General features: G+C 50.0%; 1 protein-coding gene across 1 annotated transcript in view; it reads left to right on the plus strand.

The window, feature by feature from the left end:
- The first annotated feature begins 12,790 nt into the window (after positions 1 to 12,790).
- The window catches only part of LOC142310968 (transmembrane protein 150A-like), a 172,316-nt gene continuing 168,405 nt past the window's right edge, over positions 12,791 to 16,701 (plus strand). The window contains exon 1 of the mRNA XM_075348892.1: positions 12,791 to 13,138. Within this exon, the coding sequence (XP_075205007.1) occupies positions 13,059 to 13,138 (80 nt within the window). The 5' untranslated portion in view covers positions 12,791 to 13,058. The remainder of the gene's footprint in view (positions 13,139 to 16,701) is intronic.

The raw sequence follows: 16,701 nt of genomic DNA on the forward strand, positions 1-16,701 counted from the left end.
GATGAGCATTCTCAAAAGCCAGCTGATCGCTCTCAAAATCCAGACGCCGGGCAATCAGCTGATCGTTTGGCCGACGAGAGAGAAACATTGATTTCAATTATTAAACACGAGCTGAGCATGCGCAGTAGAAAAAAAAGGGATTCCGACGCTGAAAAAACGCTACATGCTGTGTTCCTACGTTCGTACATAACTACATCACAAGAACAACTATCAGTACATGAATACATCACCAGACCCACAGTCAGTACATGCCTACATCACCAGAACAAATACAGCCCCAGAACAACTGTCAGTACATGACTGCATCACCAGAACAATTGTCAGTACAGAAATACAGCCTGAGAACAACCGTCAATACATGACACATCACCAACGTTATACAGCGATCACTTTCAATGTCAGGTTAGCCCCTATCATATAAACTTGTATACCTTAACAATGGTAAGGAGATGATTGAAATTGTTGTTACCAACTATCATCAAACTAGTTACCACAGTACTGATTAGTTGCTAGTAGCTGCACTAGTAAACATTTAAAGAGTAACTTAAAGGTTTGTTCTGAAGGCAAAGTAATTTTCATTCTAAATCCCTATCTATTTAGTGTCAAAATATAATTTTTTTTTTAATATACTTGCATTAATAATTTCCTATCCTGTCCCTTGATGACGCTTCATTTCAGGGAGGGGCAGAGGCTGTGGCAGTGACTGCAGCCTCTGCCCCATGATAAAGTTTCTTTCGAGTATCCCAGCATGCACCATGCTCTAGGATTCTCAAAAGAAGGGTCATCAAAAAGGTCCATTAATTCTTAAGGCCCAGTCACACACAACGACTTACCAGCGATCCCGAAAACGATGTGACCTGATAGAGATCGCAGGTAAGTCGCTGGGAGGTCGCTGGTGAGATATCACACAGTCAGATCTTACCAGCGATGCAGGAACAATACAGGTCTCAGTAGCGACCTGTATAACGATCTCAGCAGTCACTGTGACCCTGTCACACATTGTCAAACACATCGATATGTCCTGCCCAGCAGGACATCACCTTTGAAGAAAATGGCCTGGACCATTCTGAAACGACTAGAGATCTCACAGCAGGGGCCTGATCGCTGGTAGGTGTCACACATAACAAGATCGCTAATGGGATCGCTACTGCATCACGGAAACCGTGACTCAGCTGCGATCTCGATAGCGATCTCGTTATGTGTGACGGTACCTTAAGACTGGTGCAGTAATGTGTCCTGAGACCCCCATAGGTGAGGTGCAAGGCTCAGGAGACAGGACTCTGACTTCCTATTGAATCCGCGCTGCTCTGTCTGCTCACCTGCACTTTCCTAATAGGTCTTAGGAGCAATTGTGGGGGACTCGGGACCGGGTTCCCCTCAGATCTGCTCAAAATTAATTACCCTAAAACATATAAAATATTTTCTAAAACATTAAGTCGCTCTTTAAAGGTGGCTTTACACACTGCAAGATCGCAAACGACATCGCTGTAACGTCACCGGTTTTGTGACGTTATAGCGACCTCCCCAGCGACATTGCAGTGTGTGAAACCTATCAGCGACCTGGCCCCTGCTGTGAAGTTGTGATCGCTACAAATCGTTCAGGACCATTCTTTGGTCCTTTGTTTCCCGCTGTGCAGCAAAGTCTCAGTGTGTAAAGGGGACTTTACAGCGACTTCGTTAGCGACTTCCCTTTCAAAAAGCTGCTTTAGGCCTGCAACACAACGGAGATACGACCAAACGTGCACATATGTTTTTTTATGTTTAAAGGCACACGTGCGTGTTATTTGATCTCCCAAAAAATGTCCGTGTGTGATGCAAAATGTCGTTACTACATGTCGGAAGACAGAGTAGCGGGATGAGAATGAACTCAGGTGAACTTCACCCGACTTCATTGTCATGCCGCGGCTTTGTCTGTGTGCCGTGTACTGATTAGTGGTCACCTGTGAAGGATTCACCGGTGACCTCTAATCCCCCGAGTGACTGAAGTTTCCCCCCCTCTCTCATACTCACCGATCCCCGATCACCGACGCTGCACGGCATTCACACTGCTCCGGCGGCTTTTTCTAATTTGAAAAAGTTGGCCGCTCATTAAACAATCTCGTATTCCCTGCTTTCCCCGCCCACCGGCGCCTATGATTGGTTGCAGTGAGACACTCCCCCACGCTGAGTGACAAGTGTCTCACTGCACCCAATCACAGCAGCCGGTGGGCGTGTCACTATGGAGTATAGAAATAAATAAATAAGCTGTCACTGAGGTTACCCGCGGCCACCGCTGCATCCACCGCTGGATCCAGGTAACCTCAGTGACAGCTCAGCCGATCACGCGGCTCTCTTCATTTGCTGCGTGGAGGTGACAGGAGCGGCGGTTTCTTCTGCTGCTCCGGTCACCTTCATGCAGCAGAGCTGGAAGCGACGCTGGACCATCCTGTATTCCGTCGGACATGGAGGGCTTTTTGGGGCTGATTAAAGTGGTGAACCAGGGAATGTGTTTGTGTTTTTTATTTCTAATAAAGGATTTTTCAGTTGTGTGTGTTTATTTACTGTAATTTACAGATTAATCATGGAAGGTATCTCGGGGAGACGCCTGACATGATTAATCTAGGACTTATTGGCAGCTATGGGCTGCCAATAACTCCTTATTACCCCGATTTGCCAATGCACCAGGGCAAATCGGGAAGAGCCGGGTACTGTCCCAGAACAGTCGCATCTAATGTATCCGGCCATTCTGGGCGGCTGCTGACTGATATTGTTAGGCTGGGGGGCTCCCCATAACGTGGAGCTCCCCATCCTGAGAATACCAGCCTTCAGCCGTATGGCTTTATCTGGCTGGTATTAAATTTGGGGGGAACCGCACGCCGGTTTTCTTAATTAATTATTTATTTATTTCTATACTCCATGACACGCCCACCGGCTGCTGTGATTGGGTGCAGTGAGACACCTGTCACTCAGCGTGGGGGCGTGTCTCACTGCAACTAATCATAGGCGCCGGTGGGCGGGGAAAGCAGGGAATACGAGATTGTTTAATGAGCGGCCGGCTTTTTGAAATTAGAAAAAGCCGCGGAAGCAGTGTGAACGCCGTACAGCGGCGGTGATTGGGGATCGGTGAGTATGAGAGAGGGGGGGACACTTCAGTCACTCGGGGGATTAGCGGTCACCGGTGAATCCTTCACAGGTGACCGCTAATAAGTACACGGCACACAGACAGAGCCGCGGCATGACAATGAAGTCGGGTAAAGTTCACCCGAGTTCATTCTCATCGCGCTACTCTGTCTGCTGTCTGCCGACAGTTTTCACGGTGGTTTTCACGGTTTTCACGGATGTGTGTTTTAGGCCTGACAACGTCCCCAATGACTAGCTAGGTCGTTCTGCGAGTCCGGATCACTGTTGCGTCGTTGGCCAGGTCTGCCTGTTTGACAGCTCACCAGAGACTTTGTAGCGATCCCGGCCAGGTTGGGATCGCTGGTGGGATCGCTAGAAAGTCTCAGTGTGTAAAGGGGCCTTAAAGTGCGTTTACACTGCTGCGGATTATTGGTCTACCTCAACAAGCTGTCAATCACCTGATGCAGGAGCAAAATATCTGTCACCCACAAAATGCCAAACACCCTGCACAAATATTCATAATAGAGAACGTCACCCATAGAAAAATCATACCAGGTATATCCAGCCCATACAGAAATCATACCAGGTGTATACAGCTGAATACAGAAATCATACCAGGTATATACAGCCCATACAGAAATCATACCGGGTGTATACCGCCCATACAGAAATCATACCAGGTGTACACAGCCCATACAGAATCACACCAGGTGTATACAGCTCACACAGAAATCACACCAGGTGTATACAGCTGAATACAGAAATCATACCAGGTGTATACAGCCCATACAGAAATCACACCAGGTGTATACAGCTGAATACAGAAATCATACCAGGTATATACAGCCCATACAGAAATCACACCAGGTGTATACAGCTCATACAGAAATCACACAAGGTGTATACAGCTCATACAGAAATCACACCAGGTGTATACAGCCCATACAGAAATCACACCAGGTGTATATGTGGCGCCCTGGACAAACCAGGTCGTCACAGGTACTACATCAACACACACCCCACACCCCGGCTCGGCACACCTAGGTCAAACACAAATCCTTGTTGCCTTCCTCCAGGGGATGATGTCCACACCAGGGGGTGGGCCAGGCGGTTGGTCCCGCCCACCGAGGAGTTCACAGTCCTGGAGGCGGGAAAAGGCAGTCAGATAAGTTTAGAGAGTGAAGTGGTAGTAGAGGAGACTGACCAAGTTCGGGTGCGTGGCCCGGGCACATACAGCAAGGTTGGCAGACGGTGGTGACCGTCTGCAGGAGAGGCTGATTGAAGTGAACCGTAAGGACTGGGGACGGGCGGTGGCCCGCCGGTACCGGATCGGGGAGTGAAGAGAAGCCAGCACCATTCGGCAGGGCCTACGGACCCCGACCAGGCTAGGAGTCGCCGTAAAACCGGTCAAATCCGTTAGCGAAGGGAACCTCCGGGGTTTCCCAGCAGTCAAGACCCGATTGAAGGCAACAGCTCACACCGTAGAGGGAAACACAGTCACTGCCAAGGCTAGAGTTCCCAGGGCCAGAGCCTGCGGGCAAAAGGGGCTCCCTCAGCATCCATCCAAGCTGGGGAGCGAGTTACCGGTGGGAAGCCATTGGAACCGTAAACACAACACAGCTGCAGGGAAAGGCAGTCACCATCAACCTACCGGGAGGAGAACAACCGCAGCCGCCTGTGGGACCCGTCCATCCAGCCATTTGTTTGACCAGAGACTCTGTGTAAATTACTGGCTGAGTGAGTACCACCGTGCCGTGCGGCACAGCGCTGCCCCCGCGACCCTGCACCTCACCAGGCCCCGTAACCCGCCTGTCATCCCCAAACCCTCACCGGGGCCCCGGGAAAACCAACCCCCTACCCACGGAGGGGAGAACCAACATCCAAGCTGCTCCCTGTCATCGCTCCCGGGATTCCCGTCCAGAGCAGCGGTGGTGTCACAACTTCACCACAACCGTGGGTGGCGTCACGGACAATATCCCCAAGCCACACACCAACCCTCCTTTCACTCACGGGCGAGGAACGCCGCTCGAGTCCCCGGGATCCGGCCCACCGCTCGAGCCACCACCGAGCAGCAGCAGTAGCAGCAGCAGCCGGACCCGAGCAGTGGGTGAGCGCAGTGTCCCCTCCTCCGCCCGTGACATATACAGCTCACACAGAAATCACACCAGGTGTATTCAGCTCACACAGAAATCACCCCAGGTGTATACAGCTCACACAGAAATCACACCAGGTGTATACAGCCCATACAGAAATCACACCAGGTGTATACAGCTCATACAGAAATCACACCAGGTGTATACAGCTCATACAGAAATCACACCAGGTGTATACAGCTCATACAGAAATCACACCAGGAGTATACAGCCCATACAGAAGTCACACCAGGTGTACACAGCCCATACATAAATCACACCAGGTGTACACAGCCCATACAGAAATCACACCAGGTGTATACAGCCCATACAGAAATCACACCAGGTGTATATAGCCCATACAGAAATCACACCAGGTGTACACAGCCCATACAGAAATCACACCAGGTGTATACAGCTCATACAGAAATCACACCAGGTGTATACAGCCCATACAGAAATCACACCAGGTGTATATAGCCCATACAGAAATCACACCAGGTGTACACAGCCCATACAGAAATCACACCAGGTGTATACAGCTCATACAGAAATCACACCAGGTGTATACAGCTCATACAGAAATCACACCAGGTGTATACAGCCCATACAGAAATCACACCAGGTGTATATAGCCCATACAGAAATCACACCAGGTGTACACAGCCCATACAGAAATCACACCAGGTGTATACAGCTCATACAGAAATCACACCAGGTGTATACAGCTCATACAGAAATCACACCAGGTGTATACAGCTCATACAGAAATCACACCAGGAGTATACAGCCCATACAGAAGTCACACCAGGTGTACACAGCCCATACATAAATCACACCAGGTGTACACAGCCCATACAGAAATCACACCAGGTGTATACAGCCCATACAGAAATCACACCAGGTGTATATAGCCCATACAGAAATCACACCAGGTGTACACAGCCCATACAGAAATCACACCAGGTGTATACAGCTCATACAGAAATCACACCAGGTGTATACAGCCCATACAGAAATCACACCAGGTGTACACAGCCCATACAGAAATCACACCAGGTGTACACAGCCCATACAGAAATCATACTAGGTGTATACATCCCATACAGAAATCACACCAGGTGTACACACCCCATACAGAAATCATACCAGGTGTATACAGCCCATACAGAAATCACACCAGGTGTACACAGCCCATACAGAAATCATACCAGGTGTATACAGCCCATACAGAAATCACACCAGGTGTACACACCCCATACAGAAATCATACCAGGTGTATACAGCCCATACAGAAATCACACCAGGTGTACACAGCCCATACAGAAATCATACCAGGTGTATACAGCCCATACAGAAACCATACCAGGTGTATACAGCCCATACAGAAATCACACCAGGTGTACACACCCCATACAGAAATCATACCAGGTGTATATAGCCCATACAGAAATCACACCAGGTGTATCCAGCTCACCTTAACATTTGATAAAAGATTCACTTTTGTTTATGGCATAGGCCACTCCAAAAGTGCACAATGCCCCCTCACTGCAAAAAAATAAATAAATAAATAAAATAAATGAAATAGAAGATTTTTTTCATTGTTAGGTTACACTGTTTCTACCGGGCATGATTTTTATATGGGCTGTGTTCCCTAAAAAATGTTTGTACAATTTAATTGGCATTTGGGGGGGTGACAGACGCCTTTAAATATCTTTCTTGGCTGCACATTGTCCTGTGAACACATGCTGCCAAGAACAATGCTATTCTATGTGCACAGGACGATCATGGTAAAGATCGTACTGTGCACATGAAAGTGTGGTCACAGGCTCAGCAGCTATTAAACCATTGACCATCTGCTGGATATAGATCAGCGATCACTTAAAACCTGCATTTAGTCAATGTGTTTAGCCATCACCTGCATTTATCCAGCCTCAAACCTCGGTATCTCACAGGTCCTGGTGCCATGATGACTTCACATCCACAGCTCGTCTCTGCAGACCTACATCTTCTCTGCTCTTCTGCAGCACATGTGCCCTTAAAAATAAAATGTCATTATAAAAATAATCAACCATTCTGTTCCCTAGATAAGCCCCCAAAATAAATAACTGTCCCTCACTTTAATCCCTCCACAAAAAAATGACCCCCACACACACACTGTCTATATTATGGTACATAGCTTCCACACTGCCCCCTTTATATACCACACCGTCTCCCCTCATGAGTTACACCCACTACACCCTCCTCACTTAGGAACTACGATCTCCAAACTGTCTGCACCACATGCTGCCCCCTGCCCCATAGAGATCCCCCTCCATGCACCCCCTTTCCTATACAGCGCGCCCCCTATTGCTGCTGCCCCCTGCCCTATAGAGATCCCCCTCCATGCACCCACTTTTCTATACAGCAGGCCCCCTATGGCTGCTGCCCCTGCCCCATAGAGATCCCCCTCCATGCACTCCCTTTCCGATACAGCATACCCCCTATGGCTGCTGCCCCTGCCCCATAGAGATCCCCCTCCATGCACCCCCTATCCTATACAGCGCGCCGCTTATTGCTGCTGCACCTGCCCCATAGAGATCCCCCTCCATGCACCCCCTTTTCCTATAGAGAGCGTTTCCTATGCTGCTGCCCCCTGCCCCATAGAGATCCCCCTTTCCTATATACAGCGCTTCCTATGGCTGCTGCTACTGCCCCACACAGATTACAGAGAGCGCTCCCTATGGCTGCCCCTGTCCCATGCAGATTACACCCCGCCGGCTAGCGCCGCTATCTTCGGCTCTATAGCGCTTACCTCCCGGCTCCGGTAACTTCTCAGCTTCTCAGAAGCACTCAGTCTGCAGAGACGCCGGCAGCGGAGAGGTGACCCATCGCGCTGCCTGTGACGTCATCAGTGAGCGCGCCAGGTCAGGTAGCTGATTGCAGCTCCTGACCCCGGAAGTGCCGGCGTGCAGGGAGCAGGTATGGAGGATGATTTGCATTAGCGTTTAAGACGCTAATACAAATTAATCACGGGAACAACTAACTCCCCCCCCCCCCCCGCAAAAACGCCGCTTTTAGTTATGAGTCTGGGGAGGGAAACTTAAAAAAAAAAATATATATATATATATATTTATTTTTTTTTACTCTCGCCCTTGGCGCCGCCCCAGGCACCGGACCTCCAGTGCCTAATGGTAAATACGGCCCTGCTTGTACTGTAATCAGCCTGTGCAGTATTTCTACCTCACATTTGGCTTAGTTCTGCCCTTACTTTGGGGAGAATAGATTTGGGGTGTGTTGGGGTTTTTTTGCGTATTGTAGTAGAATAAAGATTGTCATATTTATACATCATTTTTTTTCTTTATACTGTACCTCCCGCACACCAACAATTCTATTGTAAGCTAACGTGCAGTTTAATTTTTTTATGATTTTCACTGTACAGTATTTTGTATTGGTGTACTGTAATACTTTTATATGAATACAGGACATTATTTTCTATTACTATAATAAATTTGTATAAATGCAGTAAATATTTTTGGGTTGTGGAACGAATTGTCTGTGTTTCAATTATTTCCTAAGTCAAAATTCGCTTTGATATAAGAGTAACTTGGTTTAAGAGCGCACTGCCGGAACCAATTATACTCATAATCCAGGCTTCCACTGTATATATATATAAAAACAAACCTGTCTGCATGAAAAGTATGTAAGTATGTTATGAAGAAACCCTGTCTGATGACAATGAGCTTTAATTAGAAATTTGATTTTTGGAAAATCTGAATGCTCAACATCACAGCCGTCCTATTCCCTGGATTATGGTGTGGGGTGTCACATTGTATGGCAGCCAGACCCTTCTATTCTTCATTGTGTTTACACTTAGGCCGGCGTCACACGGTACGATCTATCATGCGATCGCACAAGCGATCGTTCCTCACAATCTTTACGAATTTAAGTTTGCTTTGAAAGATAGATTATATGATAAGTACTCGGTGAGATGGAATCTTTGGTCAAAGAAGTTCAATCCCAATCTTATTATATTAAATCCTTGAGTTAGTGGAGCTACTAGCTGTAAAAATGATTTAATTCTATTTTCCGTCTTTTTTTATTCTAATAGTTACGTTTAGCAATTTATGTGTTAAGAGATTCAGTTTAAATTTTCAGCCAAAGCTGTACTATAACTCTGGTTTACCTTTTTCTTTAATCATATAGCCTTTCCCTCTCCTCCCCTCTTTTTTTTGTTTTCACCCTTTCCCGTGCTCCACTTTTTCTATTTCAAAATTGAATGTTAATTTAACTTTAGATTGTAATTTGACTAATTGTTGTTAAATTTTACTGTGTGAACAATTTGTTTCGTTTGAACCAAATTTTAAAATAAAAAAAATATGTAAACAAGCGATCGTTCCCGCCCCCATCGTTTGTGCGTCGTGGCGCACAACGTCGTTAACCCTCGTCACACACACTTACCTCCCGGACGACCTCGCTGTGGGCGACGAACATCCTCTTCCTGAAGGGGTAGGGACGTTCGGCGTCACAGCGACGTTACACAGCGGCCGGCCAATAGAAGCGGAGGGGCAGAGATGAGCGGGACGTAACATCCCGCCCACCTCCTTCCTTCCGCATTGCCGACAGCCACAGGTAAGCTGCAATTCGTCGTTCCCGAGGTATCACACGGAGCGATGTGTGCTGCCACGGGAACGACGAACAACCGGCGCGCAGAAGGAGGAACGACTTTATGAAAATGAACGACATGTCAATGAGCAACGATAAGGTGAGTATTTTTGCTCGTTCACAGACGTTCGTAGGTGTCACACGGTAAGATATCTCGAACGATGCCGGATGTGCGTCACTAACAACGTGACCCCGCCGACATATCACCCGATATATCGTACCGTGTGACGCCGTCATTACAGTGCAGTTACATTGATTTGGTTGTGGTACCAGTGTTATGACCATTTCTTTAAAGTGTCCCAGGAGCCATTTTTCAACAAATATTGTTCGGACTCCTGTGATCAGCCGGCATGACCTAAATGTACTACCTGGGCCTGCAGCATCTCCGGACTTGTCTCCCATCAAGCCCATCTGGGACGTCATTGGTTGTCAGTTGTAAAGGAAGCTGCCAGCAGTGAATCTTGATGAATTGCCCAAGTACATTCAGCGTGGCAGAACATTCCTCAGACTGCCATTAATAATTTCGTTGATGGCACACAATCCCGTGCTGAGGACTGTGCAGTGTCTGCTCCCTGTCTCTGTCGCTAGCTCTGTCTCTGTCCCTGTTGCTAGCTCTGTCTCTGTCTCTATCTCTGCTCCCTGTCTCTGCTCCCTGTCTCTGCTCTATGTCTCTGCTCTATGTCTCTGCTCTATGTCTCTGCTCTCTGTCTCTGCTCTCTGTCTCTGCTCCCTGTCTCTGCTCCCTGTCTCTGCTCCCTGTCTCTGCTCTCTGTCTCTGTCTTTGCTCCCTGTCTCTGCTCTCTGTCTCTGCTCCCTGTCTCTGTCTCTGCTCTCTGTCTGTGCTCCCTGTCTCTGCTCTCTGTCTCTGTCCTCTGTCTCTGCTCCCTGTCTCTGCTCCCTGTCTCTGCTCTCTGCTCTCTGTCTCTGCTCTCTGTCCCTGTCTTTGCTCCCTGTCTCTGCTCTCTGTCTCTGCTCCCTGTCTCTGCTCCCTGTCTCTGCTCCCTGTCTCTGTCTCTGCTCCCTGTCTCTGCTCTCTGTCTCTGCTCCCTGTCTCTGCTCTCTGTCTCTGTCTTTGCTCCCTGTCTCTGTCTTTGCTCTCTGTCTCTGCTCCCTGTCTCTGCTCCCTGTCTCTGCTCCCTGTCTCTGCTCTCTGTCTCTGCTCCCTGTCTCTGCTCTCTGTCTCTGTCTTTGCTCCCTGTCTCTGCTCTCTGTCTCTGCTCCCTGTCTCTGCTCCCTGTCTCTGTCTCTGCTCTCTGTCTCTGCTCCCTGTCTCTGCTCTCTGTCTCTGTCTTTGCTCCCTGTCTCTGCTCTCTGTCTTTGCTCCCTGTCTCTGCTCTCTGTCTCTGCTCCCTGTCTCTGCTCCCTGTCTCTGTCTCTGCTCTCTGTCTCTGCTCCCTGTCTCTGCTCCCTGTCTCTGCTCCCTGTCTCTGCTCCCTGTCTCTGCTCCCTGTCTCTGTCTCTGCTCCTTGTCTCTGTCTCTGCTCCCTGTCTCTGCTCCCTGTCTCTGCTCCCTGTCTCTGCTCTCTGTCTCTGCTCCCTGTCTCTGTCTCTGCTCCCTGTCTCTGCTCCCTGTCTCTGCTCCCTGTCTCTGCTCCCTGTCTCTGTCTCTGCTCCCTGTCTCTGCTCCCTGCCTCTGCTCCCTGTCTCTGCTCTCTGTCTTTGTCTCTGCTCCCTGTCTCTGCTCCCTGTCTCTGCTCCCTGTCTCTGCTCTCTGTCTTTGCTCCCTGTCTCTGTCTCTGCTCCCTGTCTCTGCTCCCTGTCTCTGCTCCCTGTCTCTGCTCCCTGTCTCTGCTCTCTGTCTCTGCTCCCTGTCTCTGTCTCTGCTCTCTGTCTCTGCTCCCTGTCTCTGTCTCTGCTCCCTGTCTCTGCTCCCTGTCTCTGTCTCTGCTCCCTGTCTCTGCTCCCTGTCTCTGTCTCTGCTCCTTGTCTCTGTCTCTGCTCCCTGTCTCTGCTCCCTGTCTCTGCTCCCTGTCTCTGCTCTCTGTCTCTGCTCCCTGTCTCTGTCTCTGCTCCTTGTCTCTGTCTCTGCTCCCTGTCTCTGCTCCCTGTCTCTGCTCCCTGTCTCTGCTCCCTGTCTCTGTCTCTGCTCCCTGTCTCTGCTCCCTGCCTCTGCTCCCTGTCTCTGCTCTCTGTCTTTTTCTCTGCTCCCTGTCTCTGCTCCCTGTCTCTGCTCCCTGTCTCTGTCTCTGCTCCCTGTCTCTGCTCCCTGCCTCTGCTCCCTGTCTCTGCTCCCTGCCTCTGCTCCCTGTCTCTGCTCTCTGTCTTTGTCTCTGCTCCCTGTCTCTGCTCCCTGTCTCTGCTCCCTGTCTCTGCTCCCTGTCTCTGCTCTCTGTCTTTGTCTCTGCTCCCTGTCTCTGCTCCCTGTCTCTGCTCCCTGTCTCTGCTCCCTGTCTCTGTCTCTGCTCCCTGTCTCTGCTCCCTGCCTCTGCTCCCTGTCTCTGCTCCCTGCCTCTGCTCCCTGTCTCTGCTCTCTGTCTTTGTCTCTGCTCCCTGTCTCTGCTCCCTGTCTCTGCTCCCTGTCTCTGCTCCCTGCCTCTGCTCCCTGTCTCTGCTCCCTGTCTCTGCTCTCTGTCTTTGTCTCTGCTCCCTGTCTCTGCTCCCTGTCTCTGCTCCCTGTCTCTGCTCCCTGTCTCTGCTCCCTGTCTCTGCTCCCTGTCTTTGCTCCCTGTCTCTGTCTCTGCTCCCTGTCTCTGTCTCTGCTCCCTGTCTCTGCTCTCTGTCTCTAGCTCTGTCCGGTTGCTTTATTGCTGGCACGGTCCTGTAGGTGAGTGTCGGACAGGCAGAGGGCACTCGGCTCCGTCCTGACTCCCCCCTGGGCGGGGCCTGTCCAGGCTGTGAGGCGGGGTCAGTGTAGCTGCAGGGCGGGGCCGGGCGGAGCCCCTCCCAGGATACTTACATTGTGCTCTGGCCGGAGGCTGCAGCCTGTGTGATCGGGAGATCACAGCGGATCGCTCGTCTGTCCCCGGCCGGGCTGCTGGCACCTCGGCCCGGGGATCGGAAGTGTAAAGCACCGGAGCGGTGCAGCCGGGGGCGGGGGGAGCGCCAGCCTGGGCTATGGGACAAGAGCAGCGGAAACTTTTCTGGAGTTATTGGGAGAAGCCTCCACCTGGATCTGGACGATTTACTGCAGGACTCGCTGCGAAGTGCTGAAGCCCAGGACAGCCCCGGCCGGGCAGCACCATCATGCCTCTCTCCAAGATGCCAGGCTGGGTGATCCTGCCCATCACACTGCCAGCCTTCACCATCACCGGCATGTGGATAGTGTAAGTGCCTGGCTGGGGGCTCGGGTGGCTTTATGATGGGGGAGGTAGCAGGGAACTCTGATCAAAGGAGTCTTTGTGTTGGAGAGAAAGGTAATGACATGTGTGCAACATCTTGGGGGAGGTATGGGGGCTGCTACTGCTCATATGGCACCAATGCCTACAAGCCCTGGCACCTTCCTCCTGGCAGCAGATGACTCCCAGCTGCCTGTCATGTAGTGGGCACACTATGGGGAGGCTAATAAATACTAAGTGGGCACTAGAAGGTCATGGGTCCAACTTGATTAGGGGGGCTGGCAACCAAGCGTCTGGCATGCTGGTGACCAGGGGGCTGAAGACCTGGGGGCTGGCATGCTGGTGACCGGGGGGCTGAAGACCTGGGGGCTGGCATGCTGGTGACCGGGGGGCTGAAGACCTGGGGGCTGGCATGCTGGTGACCGGGGGGCTGAAGACCTGGGGGCTGGCATGCTGGTGACCGGGGGGCTGAAGACCTGGGGGCTGGCATGCTGGTGACCGGGGGGCTGAAGACCTGGGGGCTGGCATGCTGGTGACCGGGGGGCTGAAGACCTGGGGGCTGGCATGCTGGTGACCGGGGGGCTGAAGACCTGGGGGCTGGCATGCTGGTGACCGGGGGGCTGAAGACCTGGGGGCTGGCATGCTGGTGACCGGGGGGCTGAAGACCTGGGGGCTGGCATGCTGGTGACCGGGGGGCTGAAGACCTGGGGGCTGGCATGCTGGTGACCAGGGGGGCTGAAGACCAGGGGGGCTGGTGACCGGGAGGCTGAAGACCTGGGGGCTGGCATGCTGGTGACCAGGGGGCTGAAGACCTGGGGGCTGGCATGCTGGTGACCAGGGGGGCTGAAGACCAGGGGGGCTGAAGACCAGGGGGGCTGGTGAACGGGGGGCTGAAGACCTGGGGGCTGGCATGCTGGTGACCAGGGGGGCTGGCATGCTGGTGACCAGGGGGGCTGGCATGCTGGTGACCAGGGGGGCTGAAGACCAGGGGGCTGGGGCTGCCACAACTGGGACATGTGATACACATGGGGCTATCACTCTGTATTGATAGTTGTGACATTTCTGGTATTTAGCACCTTGTTGGCCAACTCTAAAGTCACATTGTACATAGTGCTGGTGGGTTGTATGATGATGGGATGTCTGTAATTATTATTGTTCCCCGCAGAGCTGACCTTGGCTGTTTACATCTTGCCTTTCTGGATATTTCTCCTGCGTCCACCTATAGGGTCACAGTAATGGTTGTGCCGTGGCTCTCCGCTCCGTACGTTATCGGCTCATTTACCTGCATTCCTATGTGTTCCCCTTTGTGCTGATGGCAGCCATGCTTCTCTTAGGTGGAAATTGTCAAATTGGAAATTTATTGTCGGTGTTTTGTACTATGAGTGTCTGACTCCTGTTATGGGAATGTTTTGGAGCTTTAGTCCGCCACAATAGCCCGTTCTGCCGATATGACCACTGCAGACAATCCAATCCTTTGCAATTTTGTTTTTCCCCTGGATTTAAATTTTACATTAATTCATAATTGCACCTCATGGGACTTTGTTTTGGCCACCCAATAAGCCCGAGGCCTTCTTCTGGACGACCAGAGGCGTGATGTAACCATGTGTTATAAAGCTCTTGACTTCTCGGTTTGTATCCGTGGTTATCCTGCCTTTAGGCCTCACACGTCCGTGAGTTGCATACTTGTTATATGGTACCTGTGTTTCTCACGGATGCATAATGTAGCCATTATATTCTATGGGGATGTTGTATCAAAGTTATGGGACTGATTTCCCGCACAAGTCTATGAATCAGTATGTATCTGGATGGCATCGGTATATTGCCCGTATGATGCCCATGATTAACATTGCAGTGTATAGGAGAAGCTTTATTTTCATATGTGGCAAATGTACATAAGTGCGGAGGTCACTAGACCCCTACGGGGATCTCCATAGGCACATAATAAGTATCAAGAAGAAAGAAGGAATGTGCCAAAGAACAATGGGATCACCCATAAATTGAAAGAGTTTATTTTACAGATCTGCAAAGACACATGAAAGGGGCAAACAAACATATTACAACAGTTAAAGCCATACAGATAGGCCCAGAACAAAGCATCCTATGAAGTAACCTTATAAAAAAAGCATTACAAAAAATCCCCATATATAGTCGCCCTCAGTGTGAAATAGCGGGTCATACAAAATAAAGCTGGCAAGAGATAACCAGCATGAAGCAAATGTTAATAACTTAAATCAGCGAAGAACAGCAAAATCTTCCCAATGCACAGCCCTATGCTGGTGATACGTATGCGATCAAAGCACTGCCGTTTCAACATCAGTGCAGCCAGACGTGTCCCAAATAGTATCAATAAACCACATAAAGGAGAGATACATATAGAGAAAAGACCTATACCACCTGTGATGCCTATAGGCAAAGGGAGCAGGGCTGGGGATAAAGGCAAGGATGAATCCCCATGCGTATCACCACTAAGTGTGGCTTTCTCAAGGGCAGAATAAAGGGAAGTGAGGTTCACTCGTATTGTATTCATATGTGAAAATCACTAATGAAACGCGGATGGTAAAATCCTGACACGGACCGAACGCTGATGACTCCCTGATCCAGAACACTTATAAATAGCGGTATGTGTATTATCCATAAAAAGAAAAATCAGATGCCCTAGGTGAGGACAGGAGGAGTACCTGGGAATCGTGAAGTGTAAAGCCGACCCAACATGGCTGTATTTGTTTCACAGTTGTGAATACATTGTTGGCTGTCATCTTAGGCTAGGTTCACATTTCCGTTAAAATGTATCAGTCACAATCCGCGGCTCTGGTAAACAACGCAATCCGTTTAGCGGATTCCGTTGTGTCCCATAGACTTGTATTAGTGGCGGTTTGCGACTGATGACCTTGTGTTGCATCCGCTGCGCCGCAGTCAGTTGTTTTTGGACTGACCGCCGGGCAGGAACAACGCAGAATAACGTTTTTCAGGCCGTCAAAATTAACGCACCGCGCAGGAATCCGTCGCCATCTGTCAAGCTTGTAATGGATGTCTATGGTGCTGGATTCCATCATGCTCTACTGAGCATGTCCAGCATGTTTGGCACGCCCACTAGGCTGTCCCAAACACAAACTGATCATGACTGATCTGTCAAAAAACGGACGCATAGCGGATGTAACGGATCGTTTTTTTCACAGGATTCCTGTGAAAGGAATCCTGTGAAAAAAAAAACATCTGTTGCGTCATTTGACATCTAAAAAATGACTGACGGATGCTGACGGATTTAAAACAATGGAAATATGAACCTAGCCTTACTGATCAACGGTGACATTTTGTTTTTGTTTTTTTTTTTTTTCTTTCTTTGAACTGGCAGAGTCGGAACGGTGTTTCCAGCTTTTAATAAGGTAAAACGTGAAGAAAAAGATGGAACTTCAATATAATCCGGTTGTATTTAGTGTCTGCTCTTCTCTGGTCCAGTCTTAGGCTATGTGCGCACAGTGCGTTTTTCGCGGCGTTTTTGCGCAGTTTTCGGGTGCGTTTTTGGCCTCAAAACTGCAGGACTTTGCTTCCCC

The sequence above is a fragment of the Anomaloglossus baeobatrachus genome, chromosome 5 (genome assembly GCF_048569485.1).
Source record: "Anomaloglossus baeobatrachus isolate aAnoBae1 chromosome 5, aAnoBae1.hap1, whole genome shotgun sequence".
Classification (NCBI taxonomy): Eukaryota; Metazoa; Chordata; class Amphibia; order Anura; family Aromobatidae; genus Anomaloglossus; species Anomaloglossus baeobatrachus.